General features: G+C 38.1%; 1 protein-coding gene across 3 annotated transcripts in view; it reads right to left on the bottom strand.

Moving 5' to 3' along the window:
* The window catches only part of Nup93 (nucleoporin 93), a 112,465-nt gene that overhangs the window by 38,502 nt on the left and 53,201 nt on the right, over positions 1–20,762 (bottom strand). For 2 of the 3 annotated variants that reach the window (XM_074055968.1, XM_074055969.1), the window contains one exon: positions 4,694–4,756. In XM_074055968.1, coding sequence (XP_073912069.1) covers positions 4,694–4,756 — 63 coding nt within the window. Of the gene's footprint in view, positions 1–4,693; positions 4,757–19,854; positions 20,601–20,762 lie in introns of those variants that run through there. The other variant, XM_074055970.1, reaches the window with a different exon arrangement.

Consider the following 20,762-nt stretch of genomic DNA (forward strand, 5'->3'; position numbering starts at 1 on the left):
TTACCACTTCTCTAGAAGTTGAGCAAAACAACCTACTTTAAAAAATTATCCCTTATTTTCTGACAACTGCTTACAACATATCCTATTTCATTGATTCTAAGACATTAAAAAAACTTTTAAACTGTGGGAAAATAGAATATTTACCATTTTTAAGTGTGCAGTTCAAAGGTATTAAAAACATTCACACTGTTGTATAATCATCACCACCACCCAGTTTTATTTATAAAACTGAAACTCTGTACCTATTAAAAAGTAACTCACCCTTTCTCTCTCCCCAGCCCCAGGCAACCACCATTTTACATTGCCTCTAAATTTGACTACCTAGCTATTTCATACAAGTCAAATTTTTACAGTATTTGTCTTTTTGTGACTAGCTTAGTTAGTTTAGCGTTAATTTCCTCAAGGCTAATCCCTGTTGTATCATGTGCCATAATTTCCTTCCTTTTGTGAATAATGCTGCTATGAACATGGACATTCAAATGTCTTTTCAAGTCCCTGCTTTCAATTCTTCTAAGTACGTGTGTGCGTGTGTGTGTGTGTGTGTGTGTGTGTTTGTATGTATGTATATAGTTTTGTTTGCAGTACTAAGATTTGAGCTCAGGGCTTCATGCTTGCTAGGTGCTTTACCACTTGAGCCACAACTCCAACCCTCTTTTGAGTATGTAATTCAGATACGGATTGCTGGGATCATACAGTAATACTATTTTTAATTTTTTAAGGAACCTACAAACTGTATTCACAAAGGCTGCAGCACTTTTTATTCCCACCAACAGTGCCAAAAGGTTTCAATTTCTTTACATCCTCACCCAACACTATTTCCTGGTTTTTTGATAGGAACCATAACTACCTCAATAGTGAAGCAGTATCTCACTACAGTTTTGATTCACATTTTATTAATGATTAGTGATGCTTCACATCTATGTACTTAAGACAAGCATCTTTTTGAGACCCCTGAAATTAGGCATGCCACAGAAGTATTTTTTCTTTGTAATATATAAAACAGTGATGCATTACAAAATCAATTGTGTCTTAAGATTTAACAAGCATCTAAGATAAAACTAAGACCAAAGATTCTCCCAATATTTTTATTTTTAAAGAATCACTAATATTTTCATAGGAGGAAGAAAATGAGTGAAAGAAAAATAGGCTTCTGTGATTAAGTTTCCTACTAGTCTACTCAATATGACTGAAAAATCTGGCAGCCTCACTACGACCATCCACTCGTGACGCTGCAGGTAGCTGCCACAAGAAATGCACACATACACACACACACACACACAAACACACAAAGCAGAAAGAGAAGGGGTGGAGGGAGGAAGAGACAAAAGAAGACCATCTTTTCCTAAAAACCTTCTGAGGAGGAAATTAAAATGACTTATAGGGCTATACTGAAAAATGACTATTCTCAGCCTATTATTCGTAAACCAGCAGACCAGTTTTCCCATAAGCTTAAGCCCACGTTTCAAACAACCATTACATTTACAATGAGACTGGCATCTAATTAGGCAGCACCTACTAGGGAGTATTAGTAATGCCTGCTTTATTTTTGGCAATGTGGATAATTTGTACTGATAATAACCATACACGAGCTTGGGGAACTGTTAGAAAAACCAAATATACTCTTCCTACAAATGTGTTGACTTTGGACCAGTATTCAAAATGTCGTAATCCTGTGCACCCTTTTCTAATATGTTTCTGAAGACACAGATTACTAACTTTGAAAACAATCTTCCACCTGACTAAGAGTCAAGCATAATGGATCATTCCTGCCAGTCAGCCTGAGTTACCCAGAGAAAACCCCTTGCATTTTGTCCACATGACAGTACTTAAAACAAAAGCCATGCATTTTAAACACAGAAATATGAGGGATAGGAAGAGTGGGTGGGAATTGGGGAAGAGATAATTTCCTAGAAGTGACCCAGAAAGAGTATACAAGTGAGCCACAATTTCATCAAAACTCTTTCTCCTTACTGGTCAACCAACCACCTCCTCAGTCATGAGCCTTTCTCAGCATTGGGGAGTGGGTGGGTGTCATGTGGCATGAGGACCAGCACAGGTAGAAATAAAGATGTAAGAAATGGCTGGTATACTATACAGCTTCCTGAGCTTATAACAGGAAGGCACATCTGAAGCTATGGCACCAATCTACGACACTATATACGAGTTTTTCTTAAGGACAAGTCCTCTGGCTAATAAAGAATGGCAGAGTAGTAAAGGCAATTAAAGAAAATACAACATAGCACCCACAGACATTGTGGGTGATGGCAGTGGGGGCAGACTTTCAGCACCAGGTAAGAGGCAGAATGACAGTAGTGGAAATTAATAATCCTGTTTACTAGGCTGCCCACCAGTGTGCCAAGAACTCTTGTACTTTGAAGTACTAAGTGGCTTTGAAAAATGGAAACTTTCTGGGCTTAAATCCTTAGAAATATCTGAGGCTACTCATTTAGTTAGAAACAACTCCTGAATGAACAATATGGTACTTCCATTCATAGTGTGGTAAGGTGCTTCAACTAAAAATAATCAGCCAACATTAAATTTTCTTCCCTTGACCACACTACCCCCTAGTTTATCTTAATTACATTAGAGATAATGGAACATTCAATTTGTGGGCTAATCAGGGATGATCAGCCACCCATCTGCCAGTTTTTGGCCTATTCAGTTCATAACAGCCTCTGAATCACTAGATTAGGTACAAAGAAGAATGGTAACTAAAGACGGTAATGAAGGAGAATCAGTTACTCAACTAAGATCTAAGAGAAGAGGAGGGCAGTGAGGGTCTGAGGCAAGGTGGCCAGCAGAGACTAAGAGGGACAGAAAAGCAAAGAAACTTAGGAGGAGCCAGTTGCCAGTGGCTCACACCTATAATCCTAGCTCCTTGGGAGGCTCATGGTTCGAAACCAACCTAGACAAATAGTTCATGACCCCCTCAAACCTCTCCACCTCCAAAATAACCAGCACAAAACGGACTGGAGGCATGGCTCAAGCAGTTGAGAACTTGTTTTGCAAGAGTGAAGCAGTGAGTTCAAACCCCAGTCCCACCAAAAAAAAAAAAAAAAAAAAAAAAAGTCTGAAAGAGGAATAAATTGAAAGGGTATGCAGAGACCTAAGAATTAAAACGAACACACACACACACACACACACACACACAGAGAAAATGGCAAAATAGTGAAGAAAGGATTATAAAGTAAATCTAAACCATTCAAGTTATTGCGTGGAAAATATTTTCCTTTGAACACAGTTCAGAAAATAAGACAGGGTGAGAAATGGGCAACTGAATTAAGAACAGGTGGGAAGCTATCAAACCCCATTTTCATACAGGGAAGGGGGCAATGTGCTTTGTTTTCATACTCAATTATTACTAAGTTGTTGCTGGCTTTTAGAAACACTGCATATGTTCTAATAATCTTGTTCTGTTTTTTCTGGGATGCACCAAATGGGAAAAGCCAGGACACATTTGTGGTTTTGTAATTTGTTTTCTTGGCATTTCAGCAGGACATTGGCAAGTTATTCAAACATGAAATTGCCACCAAAATGCCAGGAAGCTGCTGATTCTCAAATCATTTCTATTTGAAAATGAATCTTGCTCAGCAGTAGTCTCCTGGTGTCCAGACAAGTCAGAGGTCTCCCCCAGGCTGACACTCAACACTGGAATGTCTTCCTCACGAACACATATGCACACATTTTGCACTGTGGTATGTTACCTAAATGTTTTGGCTGGCTGCACATTTAGTCTCAGTATGGCACAATATTCAGAGACTGCCAATTCCAGAAACACATTCTGCAGGGTAAATGGATTATTAAGGCTTGGAGGCATTTGACAATCCTAATTTAATTCCACTGGTCCTTTATAGCAGGAGAATCAATTTTGGTGAGAATCTCAGGGTGTGAAAAAACAACAAAAAATCTTAGTATTTTAAAATCTTAATCAAATGAACTTCTCTATTTCTAGGACTAAGTACTACTGCCAACAATATAATTAGAAAAATTTTAGGAAACTGCATTCTGATTAATTAAATATGAGTCGTTTAAATGCCTTCTTGAAAGAGCTGGCAGGGCCCTTGGCAGCCCCACCTCACATCACTCCTAGTGAGGACTTTCACCCTCTCAGAATATTTTAATAAAACACATTGAGAAGCAGCATTTTTTTACTTTATTACTTTCAAACTACACAAATAACACATAAAAACCTTTCACTTCATATCAGGGTTAAGTAAATAAACAATAAAACAGAGCTCTCCTTCACTCATATTCCCTTTGTAGAAAGCCACTGCTTTCTGGTGTGTACTTTCCTTAGGAAGCTGCTCCAACTTGACAGCTAACCTTTCTTCTCTCTACCCAAAGACCTCAGTGGCCAAAAGATCTCTTACTCTGTAACTGGAATATTTTAGAAAGGTTTTGTCTTTTGATCCTCATCAGAAACAAATAGAGAATAACTCACGTTAGTAAATAATCTTTCAGCAGCTTGCAGGAATGCTTTTGCAAAATATCACGTCACATATAATGACTACTCTGACTTGTCATCCTTTTGAGTACTAACCTTTTTTTAAAAGAGCTTGAGAAACTGTTACTATAAAAGATAGTACAGTCATGGTATATGATAAAAGAAACAGACCTTCTGGGACCTGCACACTCCTGATGTACACTGCTGCCCTATAACTTTATACATGCACATTTTAGTTTGTTTTCTTACCCTCTTTCGGGACTCTTCAATGGCAGACAGTAGGGCATTGTCCTTTTCATTCTTCAGGAAGCCCTATGACAGGGGAAAAATGACACAACTTAGGTTAAAATTCAGCATTAAATAACTGGAAGTATAGTGTAGGACAAAAAAATAACCATAAGGATATCTGTTACCTGGTATGCCACCACCCTCACAAAATGCTCTTAACTTGAAAACATCAAAGTAGATGATTTTCAAAACTACATTGAGATTCTACCTCACCCCAGCGAGAATGGTTATCAACAAATGAGACATGTTGAAACGATTCCAGAAATAAGGGAAGAGAAGACTAAAGGAGAATGATCGAGGGGGTGAATTCAACTATGATATATTCTAAGAACTTTTATAAACATCACAATGTACCCCCAGTACAATAGTAATATTATAATTTAAAAAAGGAAAGAAAACTAACAAATGCTGACAAAGATGCAAGAAAAAAGGGATTCTTACATACTGTTTGTGATATTGCAAATTAGTCCAGACACTATAGAAATCAGTATAGAGGTTTCTCAAAAACATAAAACCACCATATGATCTTGCTATATCACTCCTGGGTGCACACCTAAAAGAACATAAGTCAGCATACAGTGAAATACCTGCACACCCATGTTTATAGCAGAACTATTTCCAATAGCCAAGTTATGGAATCAGCCTAGATGCCTATTAATAGATGAATGGAGATCAAAGTCTTAGTTGTAATATGGAAGAATTCAAGTTACCCTACACATCAGATCCACCTATACTCTGTAATGCAAGGTACATACATGCCAAGCATTTATACATGTCTAAAATGACCTGAATTTTTTTTCACAATATTTTTACTTCTCTTTTTTCTAAAAAAAGGAACTCTAGCAAAATATAATACAAAGTAAAACTAAGCAAAAGCTTTTAAAATGACAAGCAAATTAAAACATATTTGACAATTTTCTTATATTTGAAATTTATAGTTGTGGTTAATTAGTTTTTGATTGCTTATATTTTAACAACTAATGTTTTAGTATACATTGCTCAAACAGTTCTAGGTATGAGGCTGCTAGTTCTTTAAAACAAAATCATGGTGAGGGCAGGATAAGGAATATAACTTAAGTCAAATGTTACTAATCTTCACAGATTTCCCAGATCCCTTATGTATTATCCCGATTCTCCTACTCCTGCTATCATACCCTCAACTGGCAGTATACTGGGATGGACAGAGATAGTGGCCAGCACACAAGAAAAATAGTTCTCTCATGAAGACCCCTCCAGAGCAATCTTGAGGCAGCTCTGAGGATACAACACAAGGACTGCTCCAAGTATCTATAATGATAACTGGGGGTGAAAGTGAGGGTAAACAGACTTTAGTTACTTGCCTAATAATTTAATAGCCTCAATAAACAAGAGCACACAAAGCAAGGAAACTAGACCACTCAGAAGGGGCAGCTAATAGCCACATGCCTGCTTCTGGCTGATAACAAGGTTCTAATGGGCCTTGTTTATACCCTTTATGGCAAATGGTTATGTCAAGTGAACAAACCTTCATTATGAATTCTCTTTCTTGAAAGGTCTTTAATAGCTAAAGTTAAAGGATTTAGTTTGATAGTTTATAAACAAAGCTATGCAACTATTATCACGGACTGAGTTTGCCCAACAACGGGTAGGCACAGACTGTGCTGTGATGCACTTGTAGCTGCTACTATGGGAAGCTGATTGTCTAACCAAGCCACGTTTTTGGTAGTGGTGTATAGGGAGGATAGGAGGGTAACCACTGTTCAACAAGGTCTGATCTAATTCCTTTTCTTTTTGGCTGGTGGGGTGAGGGGAGGGAGCGGTACCTAGGTTAAGTCCTATATTCTGCCTCCCTCCCCTTCTCTGCACTTCTCCTCTTCATAAGCCAAATAACTAGTACATTTTTTAACTGAACCTACATTTACATCTCTCTCACACACATACAAAAACACACATGAAATGTAATAATCAGGCACATTTGCTTAAAAGCAAAGTAACATTCTGCAAGAAATACAACCCCCAAATTTCTAAGAGATACAATTTCAAGTGTGCTTAAGAAAGAAAAAGAAGAAAAGATATTATTATTTTTGGAAAGACTACTTGCCTTTAAAATATTTACTAGAAAGCTACATTTTAAAAAAATCTCAATAAATTAAGCATTTATGCATATAGGTCAAACTTAGGCTATTGCCCACATATGAACAAAGACCATTAATTATTATGTACCTCAAAACCTGGCCTCTCTATAGCAGAGTCCGCAAAATAGAGTCATCCCTTAGTATTCATGGAAGACTAGTTCTAGAACCCTCTCCCGGGATTTCAAAACTCATGAATGCTCAAGTCCTCTAAATAAAATGGCACAGTATTTGTAACCTATAATATGCTTTAACCGCTACAGCTTACTTATACTTAATACAGTGTAAATACTTATGAACAATGACAAGAAAACAAACTTTGTGTATCTTCAGAACAGACACAATTTATTTTTATTTTTTTGAGACATGGTCTTCATGTGTATGTAGTTCAGGCTGGTCTTGAACTGACTATTCAGCGACTGGCTTCAAACTCACTATCCTCTTGCTTTACCCCTGCCAAACGCTGGGATTACTAGTGTGTACCACCATGCCCAACTCACAGTATTTTTCTCTCAACTATTTTTGTTTGGCATTTGGTTGAATACAAGGTGTGGAACCAATGGTTATGGAGGGTCAACTGCATATAGGCTCCCAATTTTTATTTTCATCCTTTATTCCTTTCTAAAATGAAACACAAAAATTGGTTACACATCATATTTTGTTTTAAAAAATACATTAGTGCTTGTCTTTTGAAAAGAATAGCTAAAATGACAACCTGTAGAGTAGTGCAGGGATCTATATGCCATCTAGTGGTGATTAGTTTTTTTGTTGTTGTTTTTTGGGTTTTTTTTTTTTTTTTTTTCACAATACTGAGGTTTGAACTTAGGGCCTACACCTTGAGCACTCTAGCAGCCCCTTTTTGTGATTGGTTTTTTTCAAGATAGGGTCTCGGGAACTATTTGCCTGGGCTGGCTTTGAACCGTAATCCTCCTGATCTCTGCCTCCTGAGTATAGTTTTTTTTTTAAAGAACATATACCTCAAGGAAAGGCAATACAGGGGTGGATTTAAAGAACTAAAAAGCTAAGCAGAGCGCTGCTGGAATGGCTCAAGCAGTAAGAGTGCCTCCCTAGCAAGAATGAGGCCCTGAGTGCTAAAAAAGAAAAAAAAAAAGGCAGTTGCACAGTTTCTCAAAGGATAACATGAAACTTTGGTCTCATGAGCACAACTGCTCTTTACTTGCTCCTGAGTTACAGGTACTGCTCTTAAGCCACTTTGCTTAAGCCTGCCCCCCCCCATTCCTTGGCATTATATTTTCCTTCTTTCACTCACTCACTCTCTTCTCAGTAAAACTCTACTACTTTTTAAAATAAATAAATAATAAAAAATAAAAAGCTAGGCAGAAATATGACTTGCTTCAGTCCAGGTTTCCCACAAATCTGTTTGCTGACTTCCCTTTCTCTACATAATTCTTTTCCTTCCAACTCCTCCTGCTGTAATGCATACTTCATGCCCTCACCCTGAAAATGAGCTTTTGTAACTTACCAGAAAGTGGATTCTCTAGAGAGGTAGGGTGGTAGTGAAGGATGATCTGCCTCTCTGTCACTCTGAAGCCCCTTGACACAAAGAAGTCCAATAACTCATTTACTTCCCACTTAGAGATGCCAGTGTCTAACTGTGACTCTCAGAACTCCCTATCATTCATATCCTCTCGGCTTTCCCATAAACACTTTTTAGTAGCTCATAACCCCCACCGACCTGCTGGCCCACTCAAAAAAGAACACCCTACATACATCTTACCTGCAGGCCTGCTAGGTAAGATGACTACTACTGATTTCTCCAACTGTATTCTGCTCCTCGCTGCCACAGTCCTGGAACAGATTCTCTGTTAACTGGCTCCCTGAGCTGTGTTTTTGTTTCCAGTTTTCTATAACATGGAATAGCTCCCATTCAGGAAGCAATTAAGGTATAGACACTGCTCTGGGCAATTCAAAGGCATTATTGCTAAAACTTTAACAATATGGATGTATAGGTGTGATTACCCTACTTTCCCCCCTACATTTTACAGGTGAAAAAATGAGATTTCAACACTTAATTCACTTGATCAAGGACTCTGGACCAGGAAGAGGCAGAGGCAAAATTCGAACCTAGTTCTGACTTTATAGAACTATTTCTGAAATAACTGAAGGAACAATAAACCTCTAAGTGGAGAAAATAAAGAAAAGTTTCTCTAAAAGGATGGTGCCCTGGAAAAAAGTAAAATATTCTAAAATTTGTCTTCTTCAGATATCAATTCTTCTTTACAGATAACGAAGCTGAGGCCTAGAGAATTCTAATTCATATAGCAATTCAGACTGAGTAGCCTTCATCTGAAATGCTTAGGACCAAAAGTACTCCAGATTTTGGATTTTTTTCAGATTTTTGGAATATTTGCATATATTATAATGAGACATCTTAAGGATGGGACCCAAATTTACCTTATACACATAGCCTGAAGGTAATTTTATACAATATTTTAATGCATCTGCATTTTGACACCTGTCACATGAAGCCAGTTGTAGAATTTTCCACTTATAGCATGAGGTCATTGCTCACAATCTTGGATTTTGGAGCAGTTTGGATTTCAGATTTTTGGATTAGGGATGTTTAACCTGTAATAATTATAACTAACACTAACATGGTGGTTACTTTATGGTAGACATTAAGTTATACACATCTGGTTCTAACCCTCACTTTTAATCCAATGGTAAATTGTCTCTTTAGTACTTAACTAAATTATTCTTTAAAATATGTCCTCAATGTAAGTTTAAAAGGTGAGCAAGCTATACAAGAGGGTTTCCAGAGCTTCTATCAACTAAGACACTGTGGGGCTCCATGTAAAATGACCCAGTTCATAAGCAGCAAAGCTGAGACTTAGAACTCAAATGTTCTGGCCCCTTTTACTACCATGCTGTCTCTTATCACAGCAATCAAAGCAGGACAGTTATTTTAGGCTTGTATATTTATTCCTCCCCCCGCCTCATATATAGAGAAATAGTACAAAAAAAGTCAAGATTGCAGCATTCCTTCAGAACAATGGTTTTCAAAAATATGGGTCACAAAAAAAAAAAGGGTCACAATCCATAACTGAGTCATGAATCAAGTAACTTTTAATGGAATAAAATGCGACACTGATATGTGGTATGGCTGAGTACTGTTTTGTGAAACTTTTGTTTCAATTGTATATACTTAGGTGAGGCCTGGGTTCAATTCCCAGCAGTACAAAAAAAAAAGTTATTTTCAATTATACATATTTACTGGCATACATATAAAGTGTGTCATACAGATTTCATACAATGGTTCGCAGTCCACAAAGACTGAAATCACTGCTCTAGAGGTTAACTCCATAGCATACTAAAATATTACTGTTAGTGTTGTAAACAATAAATACCATGCATCTGCTCAAGCAGTATCTCCAGCCACTGCTCCATCTTTGAAAGAAGTAGGCCATTCTGCAATGTACACTGGCCAAGAATAACCTAGAACATAACTTCGGAATAAGCTGATTCTCTTCCCAAACATGTAGTCACAGCTCAAAGATCCAGAAGCCAAAGGTGGCTTTTAAATCAATCAGTAGGCATAAAACTGCTCTTCTGTTGCATTAGGGGGTTGGTGGCAGGGAGGAAGGCACAAGTCAAACCCAGGACTTTGTATATGCTAGACAAGTGCTCTACCCTCTCTGAGCTACATGACCAGCATAAACTTACTTTAACTACTATTACTTTAACTCTGGGGTTCAGAATACAAGTGTCATATAATTCCTACTGTAGAAAATGGTAGTAGGCAAAAGGGTGTTTAGTTTTACCAAGTGGCCAAGTTCTCCTAGTTTATTTGCTTTCCAAAAGGAAAAAATGTAAGAAATAGGGTTTCTTGGGCACGTGCTGGTCTCACATCTGTAATCCTAACTACTTGGGAGGCTGAGACTAAGAAGATTGTAGTTCAAGGCCAACCTGTGCAGGGAGTTGTTGAGATCCCATCTCCAACAATAGCTAGAATGGTATGCACCTATAACCCAGAGACAGTGAGAGGCTTAAAATAGGAGGATCGTGATCTGAGTAAAAAGTGAGACCCTGTCTCCAAAATAACCAGAACAAAATGTTGGCAGTATGGCTCAAGCAGTAGAATGCCTGCCTTATAAGCATGAAGCCCTGAGTTTAAACTCCAGTACAGAAATAAGGGTTTCTTGTGGAAAAATTCCAGTATTCACTTTAGCCAGGAAAGAAAAATGGCAAAACAAACAAACAAACAAACAAAAGAAGAACTTTCACTGATTCTTTCACAGTTCTTTGCTCCCATCTATAATAAATAAGTGATTTGTTGGACAGTTACATAAACAGTTTAAAATGAATGAAGAACATATATATTTCCTGACTGCTAAATAAATAAACAAGCAAACAAAAAATAAATAAATAATGTACTTAAGAGTCTTAAGCTCACTCCACAAAGGAAAAACTATATTTTACATGGCCCTCAAAATGCAAAAGACTGTACCTTTTTACCTCCAACAGACCAACTGGCAATCTACCCTGTTAAACAGAGTGAAGCACCCATAGCAAGTTGGACATTTACCAAAAGGTATCAGACACAACACAAAAATACATGGTGAGTGCTATAAAATCTGTGTCCTCTCTAGTTTAACATGTATGATATATACAAATTAATAGGAAATCTGTGACTAACATTCCAAACCAAAATAAGATTAACATAAACCGAGCAATGGCATTAGAAATAATTTTTGTTCCACTCTTGGGGATATACCCAAAGAATGTGACACAGGTTACTCCAGAGGCACCTGCACACCCGTGTTTATTGCAGCACTATTCACAATAGCCAAGTTATGGAAACAGCCAAGATGCCCCACCACTGACGAATGGATTAAGAAAATGTGGTATCTATACACAATGGAATTTTATGCAGCCACGAAGAAGAACGCAATGTTATCATTCGCTGGTAAATGGATGGAACTGGAGAACATCATTCTGAATGAGGTTAGTCTGGCCCAAAAGACCAAAAATCGTATGTTCTCCCTCATATGTGGACATTAGATCAAGGGCAAACACAACAATGGGATTGGACTTTGAGCACATGATAAAAGCGAGAGCACACAAGGGAGGGGTGAGGATAGGTAAGACACCTAAAAAACTAGCTAGCATTTGTTGCCCTTAACGCAGAGAAACTAAAGCAGATACCTTAAAAGCAACTGAGGCCAATAGGAGAAGAGGACCAGGAACTAGAGAAAAGGGTAGATCAAAAAGAATTAACCTAGAAGGTAACACACATGCACAGGAAATTAATGTGAGTCAACTCCCTGTATAGCTATCCTTATCTCAACCAGCAAAAACCCTTGTTCCTTCCTATTATTGCTTATACTCTCTCTACAACAAAATCAGAAATAAGGGCAAAATAGTTTCTGCTGGGAATTGAGGGGGTAGGGGGGAGAGGGAGGGGGCAGAGTGGGTGGTAAGGGAGGGGGTGGGGGCAGGGGGGAGAAATGACCCAAGCCTTGTATGCACATATGAATAATAAAATTTTAAAAATAAATAAATAAATAAAAAGAAATAATTATTGTGGCTGGCAAAACTGCCAAGACATATGCAACTGCTAGGAAAGCAAAATAAGAAAGAAAAATAGGCAAATCAAAAAATACAAGGAAAAAAAAAAGGAGAATCAATAAAGGGTCTGGTCTAAGATGAAACAAAAATTGCAGAAAGCACTCATCAGAGCTTTGGTTAGTGCAATGAAGAAGGCTGCATTCTACAAAGACAGGACTGTCAGTCCTGCCATTATTTTCCTTCAGCTCATTCTTAGTAAAATACCTGCTCCCTTAAGCTCTCTAATGTCTAAGTAACCTCTTCGGAAACCACCTTTTAGGTGAAATTTTTACACAGGTAAACTCCCATATAAGGAAAATGATGAAGGATGAAGTAAGATACTGTTTACATATGAGCACAACAGAAATCTTGCCAGTACTCGGAGAGCCAGCCCCTGGGCTTATCGGATGGTGTTTCATTACTTCCCTTTTATAGAGACTACAGACAATTCCTCAAGGAATTGTTCAAGTGCAGAGGTGCTCATTACTGATGAAGTCCAATAAATAAACAGAGAAAGTTTTTAATTTAAGCACTTTCAAGATTTTGGGAACTTCCAGAAGGTTTTATAGCATGTTTGGTTATTTTATCAGACCACTATTACTGCAACAAAACAAGAATATATAAAATGTCAGTATACGAGGCCCATGAGAAGCTGAATTTCCTGCATGGAATACAGACTATAAAGTGCAGGCTTATTCTCCAACTCAAATATTTAGTTAAGTCCCACTGCTTGTTTTCTACAAAAAATTTAATACTTTAAATCATCTGTTCACACATCTTCAAAAATACCCCTGCAGAAAGTAGTACTAAGCATGCAGAGCTGACATTACCAATTGAAATATATGTTGAATGCTGTTGTATGATTTTTCACCCCACATTTATACATTAGCCTAGCTGCTCTCATTCAGCAGGTGGCAGCAGACACTGCAAGAGTGGCCTTGGAATTCCACCATTTGCAGGATCAGCAGATCTATCAGTGCTACAGGCAGCTCTGGAGCCACAGGTAGCAGACCCTGGCAATATAATATGGCACTGTGCAGTCACCAAACCATCTGTCACTGTCAGGATGCTGGGTTACATTTTGTACATGGTTTCTACTAGTGGGCTTAAAAAAAAAAAGTGGGGGAAATGTCACATAATTATTTGATGGGTTTGGGTCCATCAAGGCAAAAGAAATTACTTGACCTCATGATTACTTGATTCAAATTGGTTTTCCGGATGATCTACAAACTCTCAGATTGAAGAGAATATAATGTACACAAGGAGATTCTAAACTCAAGAACATATAGTACCTCCTCCCAGACCAGCAAAGGCAACATTTTGAACTAACAGTGCTGACTTGCCTGGTTCCTTCAAGGGCAGGCCAACACAGCAGTGATTTTATTCCATCTACACTTTGTCTTCTGAGAAAGTTAAAAGCCTTTAAGAAAACCACTAATATAAATCCCCCTCTGTCTCTTGCAGATTCCTCCCTGCTATCCATCCAAAAAAAAGAAAAAAAGAGAAAGAATCACCAACTTCAAGATTTCAGCATTGGGTAAAGAAAGAAAATACAGAGGTGAGGCTCCCCATGACCCAGAAGGCAAAGCTGTGGAGAAAGAAGCAGTAAGAATGGGGATGCCATTCCTGTGGCTAGGTGGCAACGGGTGCAGGCACATAAGTACTGGATGACTCTTTCTAATTCTACACAAAGGCATCAAGCTGAGACTGCTCAGCTTATATGGTTGCTTCACTGGAAAAGGAAGGTCAATATATGAGCTTCACCTTAGTGAGGGCCATTTATTTTTTTTTTCATTTTTCTTTTATTATTCATATGTGCATACAAGGCTTGGGTCATTTCTCCCCCCTGCCCCCACCCCCTCCCTTACCACCCACTCCACCTCCTCCCGCTCCCCCCCTCAATACCCAGCAGAAACTATTTTGCCCTTATCTCTAATTTTGTTGTAGAGAGAGTATAAGCTATAATAGGAAGGAACAAGGGGTTTTGCTGGTTGAAATAAGGATAGCTATACAGGGCATTGACTCACATTGATTTCCTGTGCGTGGGTGTTACCTTCTAGGTTAATTCTTTTTGATCTAACCTTTTCTCTAGTACCTGTTCCCCTTTTCCTATTGGCCTCAGTTGCTTTAAGGTATCTGCTTTAGTTTCTCTGCGTTAAGGGCAACAAATGCTAGCTAGTTTTTTAGGTGTCTTACCTATCCTCACCCCTCCCTTGTGTGCTCTCGCTTTTATCATGTGCTCATAGTCCAATCCCATTGTTGTGTTTGCCCTTGATCTAATGTCCACATATGAGGGAGAACATACGATTTTTGGTCTTTTGGGCCAGGCTAACCTCACTCAGAATGATGTTCTCCAGTTCCATCCATTTACCAGCGAATGATAACATTTCGTTCTTCTTCATGGCTGCATAGAATTCCATTGTGTATAGATACCACATTTTCTTAATCCATTCGTCGGTGCTGGGGCATCTTGGCTGTTTCCATAACTTGGCTATTGTGAATAGTGCCGCAATAAACATGGATGTGCAGGTGCCTCTGGAGTAACAGTCTTTTGGGTATATCCCCAAGAGTGGTATTGCTGGATCAAATGGTAGATCGATGTCCAGCTTTTTAAGTAGTAGTGAGGGCCATTTAAATCTCTATGTTATTGCTGTAAAGTCAGATCTACCTGAGCATTCAATCAATCTCTCTCTCTCTCTCTCTCTCTCTCTCTCTCTCTCTCTCTCTCTCTCACCATCCAGGAACAGAAAACAGTTTGTCTATATCAGTTATTAAAAGGCTCTGGAGAATCCACATGGAGGAGTGCAAATCCTAAGGACATAATATAGATGAGCAAAATAATAAATAGCAGCCATAGACACTTTGGATAAAATAATGCTTTTCAGTAGAATCCTTTCTCTTCCCAAATCCAGCAAAGCCCTGCTATTCCCTTTCCAGATTGGATAAGCCACTTTTCTTTGCTGGTCACAAAAGAGCTGTGGAGAGGAATGTAAGTTGTTCAGTGTTGCTACTTCACCACCTGTAGAAAAACAAGCCAGAGCTGGAATCCTGGTGAAAGGGGCCATGATGCTGCAGGAGATACTAAGCTGTGGTAGCAGAGCCTCTGCCAACCATCCCCTCCCCACTCATTGTGAGAAAGGGGGGAGCTGAAGTGACAGATGTCAAGAGAGGAGGGCAGCCAGTCAACTACTCTGACTGCTGAGGCAGTCCCAGGAGAGAAAGCAAGAGCAAGTCTGAGCATTTTTTTCTCCTTCCAATCGTGCCCTCAAACCTGGTACGCTTGCTAGGGCTAAAATGCCAGAGAAACAAAGGAAGGATTCTTAAGAAAGAACTTTTTCAACCTTGCTTTGCAAATGGAAAGAATATTAACAGTGTGCCAAAGTATGACTGGCTTTAAAGAGTAGCCACAGAGCCCTCTCCCACCCAAAGGTATGAACAGATCTAAAAAAATATGAATCCGAGTCACTGTAGGTAAGGGAAAGATAAGGAGATTCATTAAGGTATAATAAAAATGTTTCAATATGTCCATCTTGGAGATGCATTAGTCCACGTCCAAAGAACTCTGGGTACTAAATCTGTACTACCATATACAATGGAAATACATCTATAATGGCCTTTAGCATGGCCATCATCATTTCCAATGCCCCCTATAATGCCCCCTAACCCCACCCTCAAAGAGCCCAGAAAGCAATCCTGTATTATGAACACAAAACACAGAGATCCTCAGCTTTGTCAGATCCAGTGTCTTTTTCCTCTGGAAAAAGGAAACACAAGCAAGATTTGGAGGCTATGAGAAGGAAAGGAGAGCAGAGGGTGTGTCTCTGAACCAGTCAGATGGGAGCCAGCAGCCTTGGCCAGGTTAGTTGTCCTCAGTGCACAAGATTAAGCCTCACTACTTAGCAAGCACAAAGCATGCTGTTAGGACAGTGTTTGCGAGCCACACCTGTATTAATTCCCTGCTGGTATACGGTGTCAGTCATTTACACTACAGTCAAAACTCACGGCTCCTCCTGCTATTCAGCAATGCTTATGCTGAAGGTACTGGAACACCAATCATCACAGCTGTCACAGAAAAGGGAAATCTGGTTTTGCAGCAGTTTCTCCTTACTAAAATTCTTTTTTTTTTTAAATGTTTGGTTGGGCTGGTGGAATGGCTCAGGTGGTAAGAGCACCTGCCTAGCAAGTATGAGACCCTGAGTTGAAACCCCAGTGCCACCAATAAATAAATAAATAAATAAATAAATAAATAAAATGAACAAACAAAAATTTGTTTGGAGACTATTAAAACAAACAAGAGATTTTCCCTTTTATAACTTCACATTGTCTTAAATGAATTTTTTCCAAGGTCCTCTGTTGCTAACGTTACTTGTGATTTCACACTCTTTCTAAAACCTCAATTAAGTTGGAAATGTTTGACTTTACCTTGGTGCTGAGGAATACTGTAGAATGTACCACTGTCACCTCAGGTAAGAAAACAGGAACCAATCAGTGCTTAGGTCGAGTGGCAAATACAAGCAACAGGAGAGGGGAGAAGACCATTTTTCAACTACAAATCGCCTGAAACAGACAGGGAGCTAAATCCTTGTACTTCTTCCACAGAAGGGGCAGCCTTGCACTGTGGGGTCTCTCATACCTACAGTTAAAGGAGTGATTTGCTGAGACGCTCTTCAGAAAGCCCAGCTCCATCCTTGCTCACAGTAGTAGGCTATGGAGGGGAAGACACTGACTAGCCTAGGAAAAAGAACCTCACCCTCATGTTGAACCACCACCATGGACATAAAAGCTTGACTTGCAGGAGAGACCTTATTATTAGATATTTATTTATAAATGATAAATTTATAAATGCATATCATCCTCAATACAAGCCCAAGAGGACTCCAAGCACAGCTCAGTAAGTCATTGATGGCATAGTTGAAAAGGAACATCTCTGTAAGTTAGGTTGCTTTCACTTTGGTGAAAGCTCAATCCATGATTCACCAGTTACCTGAGCCACAAAGAGAAAGAAGCAGAGTTGGATGCAGACAGCAGCACAACAGCACAAGTTAGGAGTTAGGTGATCTGGATTTAGGACAGAATTGACCACTTTTTAACACAGGACCTTGAGAAAGTTATTTAACTTCAGTAAACCTTGCTTTACTTAATGAAGATAAGCCAATTGTGCCATATAAGCTTTAAGGCCAGCTCTAGAAATTCCAACTCCATGACAGATGGGAACAGGGAAGAAATCAGCATTGTCATTATCACTCTGACTACAGATTATTTGCAAAACAATCTATGCCTTGAGCCACAAAAGAAATATTATAAGCTTTGTTTTTGAAGGCAGCAACATATCTATTTTATATACAAAATAACTGGAGCCATGGTTCAAGCAAAATAACCAAAACCCACAAAGAGCTAGAATGAAAACCAGAAACAAACATATTTTCATAAGAATGCTAATTTTACCTTGCCATAAAGAGAAAGCAAATTGTTCTTCATTTTCTAAGAATCCATCCTATATTGGAAGGAGTAGGCTTCTATATTAAATAAGAAGAAAAATAAAAACAAGGAAATTCAGAAGTATTAATGCAATTTCTTAAAAGTGACATATGAAGTCACTGAGATATAAGTGCCAACTGAGTCTTCAGGAAAACCTCAAAACTTCTATCTTCTAACAATAAAAAGTAACTGTGAGTTGGCAAGGCAGTGCTACTAAAGGTGTCTTCACACTGGACTGAAGGAAAATATAACTCATGCAGTCTACCTCACATCACATTGCTCCTGGTGACGCCATTTTACTCCTTCCTCACTGCCATCTTAGTGCCACTGGGCTAGCTGACATGCTTCTTACCTACATGATGGTACTGTCACATCAAAGGCTTGATACAAATATATTTTTTGTCACAAAAAGAACTAGTTCCTGACACTTTACTAACACGCAAGCTAAAATTTCATGTGAAAGCTGAAGAGTTTCCAGATTGAAGAGAATCAGGAATCCTCTACAAGTACGAGAAAGGAGAGCCTCTTTCAGCAGCCAAACTTGAGGAGACGATGGTAGAGGCAAAGAAAATAGGAAGCAACTGGGGTTTGCTACCTCCCAGGGTACCTAAAAAGGTACTCAGTACACAGCTTTTTATAAAGGCAGCAACAGAAAAAACAAAACAAAACAGAATCCTCAGGCAAATTTTCAAAGGAAGGCTTTGTGATACTTCTGCCATACAACCCAACATTTTATGTAAGCAAGGCTGCAGTTAAAATGGAGTTCAATTTACTGTCCTAAAACTCAAGGGAAAAGAATCCCTTTGCATTCTATCACATATCTAAATAATTAACACATTAAATGAAGCCTCCCTAAGACTAAAAAACTACACTGATGTCTAGGTTCTTATGTATCACAGATTCTTACAGAATCTTTGTAGGTCTACAACCAGGGCTTAGAACAACTGATTCTTCCAATTGCAATGCAAAGGTTGATGTGAAGAAAATTGTTCTCTCCCTAGTTTCAAACATCAATTAATTATAGAAAACAGCACTCAGTGACCAGGATGAACAACAGCTAGCACAAAAAGATCTAGAAGAGTTGGGGTTAAAAATCTGATATCAAGTTAAAAGGATTCTCAAATATCCAGTTCTGTGAAGATTCAACTCCTGAAACAACTACTAATATATTTTGAGCAAATTCTTCATGGCATGGTTTACTGTCAAATACATTTGCTACCAATTCTTCAGGATTTGAAAGATAAAAATTCTTCAGTATTTAAAAGATAAATATACAAATCAAAGTTAAAATCCACTTGTTTCCTCTTAGCAAGAGCATAAAAGAATAAAGAAATAAGCTGGGTCAAATAAAATTAAAGAATCAAGACTTATAAGCTTACATTTACAAACAAGAGTTTTATATGAGTAGTTTTGAAGTCACAACTATTAATTAAGCAGAAGGCACTAAAAGTTATCCCCATAAGTGAGAGCCTCAATACATTGACATGAAACAAAATTTTATTTCGTCAAAACATTTTTTCTTATGTATTTTAGTCATCTATTTATAGGTCATTAACATGGAAGAATTTTCTTAACAACAACAAAAAGCACTGAAATTCAGCAATTTTATTCAGGAATGGAAAACATGCTTTTTAAAAGAGTAAAAAGAAGCTTAAATTCTTAAATTTACCATATTTAGATTTCTTTTTTCTCTCAAGTGCCATTTCTATCTATGACTAGTGATAAATTCATACCTCTCATTAACTTATTAATGAACTAATTAAAATCATTTGCTAAAATTACTCACGAAGCCCCTATTTCAAAGATGTATCACATCTATTTTTAACATATATCTTTAAAAAAAAAAACATTCAAAAGTCTCTGTGTTATACCTTTCATACTTGCAGCATTCATTTAAAAGTCTATTTTACCCATTCAACTAAAGATAAATTTTCAACTTCTCACTGTTATATTAGAAATACTTACTGTAGACAAAAGGATTCCATTTTCTTTCTGGGAATGTTCTCCACCCTCCTAAATAACTCCTTTATACAGTGTGCAAAATCATTCTTAGTTTTATAGTAACAAAGCTTCTGTGTCATAGAACCTAATGTAAATGAAATGGCCCTGCAGCTGCCTTCAGAATCCAGTCACCTCGCCCATGATACAGCTAATTGTTAAAAATGGTGGATAAGACATTTTCCATACATTAAATTAAGGAGCTCTGATGAAGGTGCTGGCATCCACCCACTTCAGACAAAGGAAAATAATTTGCAACTGTACCAAGGCACGGATAATTGAGTCATCTCCCATACACAGGGTCAGTGTTAGAGGTTTCCTCCATCTTTACAAAATGCAAACCACAGCTCATTGTCTCATCTCAGAAATCAATTATTTGCAGTGCAGCACTGGGTCAGAGTTTTAAAGGAAATCTTAGTCATGGGTAAATCCAGACCTCCGGTACTGAAAGGAACCCAAATTCTTCCAGTTCCTCTCCCTTCCTGAGCAGCTCTCCTCCATTCCCTACTTGACAGCTCCTCAAGGCTTCCTATTGTTAAGAGTAAAGAAAAGTCCTCCAGCACCTATGAAGGGAACCAAATCCCTCAACTAGGTGAGCAATTTCCAAGTCTGAGCTTCAAAAAGAAGTCCACGTCCCTATTCTTTGGGATAACAAACAGGACATCATCATCTTGTTTTTGTTTTTGTTTTTAAGGGAAGACAACACACAAACTGCTTTTTAATGTTGAATTAAAAGCATTTTAGCTGATATTAATCAAGATATTAAGTGTTATTTATAGACATTATCTTACTATTCTCTAGATGTTTATATTACTTAAAAAGTTTTCATTTTAATTACACAAATCACAAAAATCTGAAATATATTTTAAAAACTC

The sequence above is a fragment of the Castor canadensis genome, chromosome 15 (genome assembly GCF_047511655.1).
Source record: "Castor canadensis chromosome 15, mCasCan1.hap1v2, whole genome shotgun sequence".
Classification (NCBI taxonomy): Eukaryota; Metazoa; Chordata; class Mammalia; order Rodentia; family Castoridae; genus Castor; species Castor canadensis.